At 30.2% G+C, this 6,000-nt stretch overlaps 1 protein-coding gene across 1 annotated transcript; it reads left to right on the forward strand.

Moving 5' to 3' along the window:
• Positions 1–3,097: 3,097 nt before the first annotated feature.
• Positions 3,098–5,433, forward strand: LOC120075144 (uncharacterized). Its single transcript, XM_039028318.2, has 3 exons — positions 3,098–3,238; positions 4,386–5,053; positions 5,191–5,433. The coding sequence occupies exon 2, from the start codon at positions 4,569–4,571 to the stop codon at positions 5,040–5,042; it is 474 nt and encodes a 157-aa protein (XP_038884246.2). The 5' UTR covers positions 3,098–3,238; positions 4,386–4,568; the 3' UTR covers positions 5,043–5,053; positions 5,191–5,433.
• Positions 5,434–6,000: the final 567 nt, after the last annotated feature.

A 6,000-nucleotide genomic window follows, 5' to 3' on the forward strand; every position in this document is an offset into this window, starting at 1 on the left:
CTTATCTAACATATCAACATCAATAATTTTCTATCTGTATAACAATAGTTTCGAACTGATTTTAAATAATGCGGAATTGTAATCACTACTGATTTGAAATATTGTAGCCTCAACATCCACTCATAACGAGGTTTAGGAAGAATAACTGTTTTTTGAATATCACACCTCTCTTTCAAAATTTTCCACAAGATACAAGGATCTTTTATCATAAGATACTCCATTTTCAATCCCTCGTGGAGATGACGACGAAGGAAAATCATAACTTTTGCTTTGTCCTGACTGAATGTCGTATTTCATTCTCTAATAGTCTCTCTAAGATTCATAGCATCCAGGTGGATTTCGGCATCAAGCATCCTTGATAAATAATTATTGTTGTTAATATCAAGCGGAAAATTCTAATTTTGTGAGATTTTTCATGGCAACACTATCATAACATATTGTATTTATATTAGAAATTTAATAAATATTAAATATGCAAAATAATATTAAATTTATTAATTATAACGAAGAGGAAAAAAAATCTATATACCTTTACGACCTACCTTCAGCGGGAAAAACGATAGGAGCTCGTGTTGATAACGTATTGTGAATTTGAGGAGCACAACGGTGCACAACGAGAATACGGATATAGAGAAAATATAATATTATAATATATAATAAAATAAATAAATATTAAAATAAACAATATATAAATATATAAAATAAATAAATAACAAAAAGTAAATAAAATAACAAATGGATTTCTCCACTTTCTCCAATCTTTTTGGATTAATTACCAATACATGTGTCTTCCAAAACCCACCAATTGCCACTAGCAATTTGGCAAGTAGAAGGTGAATTACATGGACCCTAATAGTGTGTAATCTCGGGACACATGGACAACACATGGGATAATGGATGAGTGACACGTGGCTAATGGACACTAATAATGGTCATCTACTTTGCACCTAATTTAACATATTTATAATAATAAAATCATTTTTAGTCTTTTTTTTTTTTAATTTATACTTATTTTCTCTTAATTTTTAAATTTCTTACAATAGTTTCCAATTTTTTTAAAAAATATATAAGAACATTTTGAAAAATAGAAAAATAAAGGAAACTATTTACACAAAATAGTAAAATTTTAATTCTTTGATAGAGATTGATAGAAGTCTAATAGATGTTGATAGAAGCCTATCAGTATCTATCAATATATATATATATATATATATTTGCTATTTCTATAAATAGCTTGACATTTTTTTCTATTTGTGAAAATTTTTCAAAAATATTTTTTAAAATATTTTTTTTGTTTTTAATTTCAAAGTTTAAAAAATATTGGCGAAAAGTTGCTTCGAAGGAAAAAAAAAAAAATAGGGGCAAACGTGATGTTTAAAAAAAAAAAAAAATCAAATAATGAGTCGAAATTATAATCATCCTAATCTACCCTTCATCTTAATTCTTACAAATAATCAAAATATATAATGTGGGTCAACATAAAATAAATTCAACACCGTCAGGAAATTGACAATTGAACAAATCTTATAAAACTCATAATATTCAATAAAAATAAATTCTCAGATTATTTTTTCTCGACACCATCCATTTATACGTTATATATGCTTTATAGTTCTTTTTCAAAAAAAAATATATTTTTTTATAATTTATTAAACACGTGTAGGAAATTTATCTTAATGATATTTCATCATAAGATTAATTGGAGGTAAAATTTGTAATAATTAAAATAGGAAGTAATAGATAAATGTGCAATAATTATCCAAATTGATTCACTTATGACAATTTAAAGTTTAATTGAAACAAATTATAAGTTTCATATATATTTTTCGAACAAGAATTTGAAGGAAAATTTAAATTGGTATTATCACAAGAGTTCCAAATTTAGATTGATACAACTGTTAATTTAATATTTTAAATGCACAACTTAAAGTTGATGGGTATAAATGACTTTTTCCTCCAAATTTTTTTTAAAAAATCATTGTTTTTTTCATCGTTGATAAGTTTAGTAAGAAGGTTTAAATACTATTTTTGTCCCAATACTTTTTGTTTTGGTTCATTTTGGTTTCTCTACTTTCAATTTTAATTCATTTTAGTCATTGACCTTTTAATAAATAATAATTTTGGTCCCCTTAAAAATAAAATAAAAATTAGATTAAATTATAAATTTGATTTTCTGATTTGAAGAAAGTAACTTTGATCCTTACTTATGGACTATTTATGAGAATTTATCAAATCAAAAAGACTATTTATGATGTTATATCAAATTATAGGAATTAGGGTCTAACTTTTGAAAGCATGGAAATTAAATTTTAACATTCTCCAAATCATAGGGATCAAATATGTCAGTTAACATGAAAATTAAAATGGACGAACCAAAATAGTCATTTTTTAAAAGTATAAAGACTAAAATGAATCAAAGTTGAATGTATAACAACCAAAATATATATCTTGAAAATAAATAAACTAAAATGAGCTAAGATTGAAAGGAGAGGAACTAAAACAAACATCATAAAAATATAAAGACTAAAATTTAAAAAGAAAAACTAAAAAAAGTTTAAATTTTATTTTTGATATATGAACTTTGAATCTTGTTTTATTTTGGTTCTTAAACTTTTACAAACGATCGTTTTAGTCTCGAACTTTTAAAAAGTATCTGAACTCTTTGATCAAATCGCGTCTAGCATGTGTTGAGCAAAATGAAGATGAAATAAAATATCAACAACCAACGTGTCAAAATACTAAACGACCAAAACCTTGAACGCAAAATAACTTTTGAATTCTATAGAAAATCGCTTTACCACCTAATTCAAAATTGAAACCCAACATTTTTTTAGTATGACTTAGTTGATAGTCCAGTCATTTAAAAATATTAATCATCTCATCGTTTTGTTTAAGAGTTAACCAAATTTTAATAATAATAACTAAAGTAAGCATATTTTAAAACTTGAGAAACTAAAATAGACGACATTAAAACGTTTAGAACTACAAATTGATTTTTTTTAAAAAAAACAAATAATAATAATAACAATAATAATAATAATAATAATAATAATAATAATAATAATAATAAAATTTCATTGACAATACCATGTTTACCCTTCCATGTCTCCCTTTCTCAGTTCTCGCGAGCTCCCCCCTTCGTCAATCTCCCTCCTCTTAAATCGCTTCTCTCTGTTTCTTCCAGTTTGTCCGATCAATCGTCCCTTCCCTCAATCTTCCTTTGCTTCGCTGCTTCAAGGTTTGTTCGTGATTTTCTTTTCCTTTGAGATTCTGTCATGTTAGGGTTGCTGAAATCACGATTAGATGTTCATTCTTGTATGATTGTTCCGTATATCTCTCTCACGGTTCGCAAATGTTATTCAATTGCAATATATTACAGAGTAATTAGCATTGAATCTTAACGTTCTTTCAGCATGAGCATCTAATGAGGATTTGGTGATTATAATTGCTGTTTTGTTTATTACTTTTGAACATTTGTGAAAAGCTGGTGTTTATCACTTTATTCTAGGTTGAATACGGTGGATTTAGCCAATGGAAGTTACAATTCCTTCTGGACACTGTTTTTGTAGTTATGGATTAACAACTGTAGATTGTACTTTAGCACTATCATATTGCCAGAGGCTTGATTATTAGTTTTATTAGTTGCAGGGTATTACTTCTAGTTATAACATTCATGGTGTGGCCCAACTTCTAAATTTTGTAATAATTATACCTTATGAGTAACGTTTGTGGCATTTTGAGTTTTGAGGGAGAGGTTAAGATTAACATGTTTTGGATCTATAATAATGTAGTGTAGGTATGACTTGGTTTGTAAATGGTAATCACCGTAACTTTTCTTTAGAAAACCTGAATCCATTTTTGCATTTCTTCTAAAGCCAGTTGCATTGATTCCATGATATCATTTTATTTCGCTTGAGAACCTCAGTAACTTCAGCACCAACTCTAACTCAAGATTCTGGTCGAAGTTGATGCTCTAATTCCAATTGACAGGACCTTGATTTTGCAATAGAAATCTGACAGAAAATAACCCAGAATTTGTGGTACCATATAAGATGGAAATTACAATACTAAACTCCAAGCACTTCAAGAGGCTTGGACTCTCCCGTAGGCTTTTTACGGACTATGGTATGGTTTGGTTTGTGTTTTGCAACGAAATGGAATTCCATAGATATTATGATATTCATGGGGTTTTTGTTTCAACTTCGTGTGGCCTTTTTTCTTGGGGAGCAAAAAACATTTCCGTATATCTTTCGTAGGATTTGTATAAATCATCTTTACTGCACTTTTTCAATTCAATCATCTTTGATGTGGTAATTGGTCATACGCTTCATACCTTTTCACTCTTCTTCTTGCATTCCCATGATCTTTTCATTGGTACCTTGCAGGAAAGTACATCTGTCAGTGTCTTGAGGCATTAATAAGCAAAGTTGTCCACAATCATGATAGAGAGTTTATTGAGGTTGCTGTCCACGCACAGACCAGATCCTAAGTAAATCGTTTGGCATTGTCCCTTTGAGCGCCAAAGGAAATATTCAAATTATCCAGTTGACCCATGCAGTGGTGCAGAGATGACCATGAGGTTGGTAGGAAAATGTCTTAACCTGTCAATTCATAAGAATTTTCTGACCTGCAATAAAATTGGTTTCCACCCTCGAGTTCTGCACAATGGTCCAGACACAGTAGATGAACTCTTAGACAGACATGTGGTTAAGAAAGAAAAGTCCTTAGATGATGAAGAGGATGAGTTGATAACCCAGCGACGCCTCACCACCACTCGGCGTGAGGCTCTTAGTCTCTATAGAGACATTCTCCGGGCAACTCGGTTCTTTATGTGGCCAGATTCTCGAGGTGTCTTGTGGCGAGATGTTCTCAGGCAGAATGCACGAAAGGAGTTTGAGGATGCCCGTTATGAGTCTGATCCAGAAATAGTGACCCGACTTCTCATTGGTGGGCACGATGCAGTGCAATCAGCTCTTGACAAGCTTGCTGAGAAGCAGATGCAGGAGATTGATAAGAAACAAAATGGTCGAGATCAACTCTGATTTATTACATGGTAATTCTTATTTCAATTCTCACCTGCTATTGCAATTGAAAACGAAGTTAGACTAACCCTTGCTCTGTACTTGGTTCTAATGAATTGAGAGGGTATTTTACTTGTAAATTACATTGGATTTCTGATCTTTTTTCCAGGATTGACATTTGGGCTATATCAGAAAGGAACTGGATTGGTTTCTAAGAAAATGAAGGTAAAATGAAATGCAGAAATTGAATTCATTTTTTATATTGGGTTGCTGGAACTCCTTTAGCTTGTATAGACGGGGTGGCAATCCTGAAGTGAGTCCTTAGATGTGATGTTCTGAACTGTCAACTGCTGCACAGACGATCTAGCCTAAGTAGCTTCAAGAAATAAACCTCTTTTATTAAAGTGATAAATTGTTTCATACAAGAAGGGAAAACTCCTTAGAATTTTATGACAAGTGGGGTAAAAAGGGAATTAACTTAAAATATCACCCAGTTACCTAATTAACCCGAATCTTCTTACACCAAAAGATTTCTAAACCCACAGCCATAATTATTGGGTATCACGTATTGCTTGACAAATTCATCAGCTTTCTCTGATGTTGGTTAGTAGTAGTTCCATGTGCTCCATATCTTTAGTATTTAGTAACAAGTTCATCAATTTTTTACTTTAATGCAATATCGATCTCTAGATACCACAATGCATTATTGTTTCAAGCTATGAAGCATAGATATGGATACGACTGTACGATACGGATACGATTGGATACGGCGATTCGTTAATTTCTAAAAAAATTAAGATATGGATACGTTGAAAGATGCATCATTTTTTATATATTATTTTAATATATATTTCTAAAAAATGATGATACTGATACATTGAATGTACATTTTCTCTTGTTTAAAAAAATAGATTGCCTAGTTTTAAATTGAAAAAGATTAGATGAGTTGTTTATCTTTTTTCTTTTAAAAAAGTAAGTG

The sequence above is a fragment of the Benincasa hispida genome, chromosome 4 (assembly GCF_027475165.1).
Source record: "Benincasa hispida cultivar pf3 chromosome 4, pf3_genome.v1.1, whole genome shotgun sequence".
In the NCBI taxonomy this organism is placed as follows: Eukaryota; Viridiplantae; Streptophyta; class Magnoliopsida; order Cucurbitales; family Cucurbitaceae; genus Benincasa; species Benincasa hispida.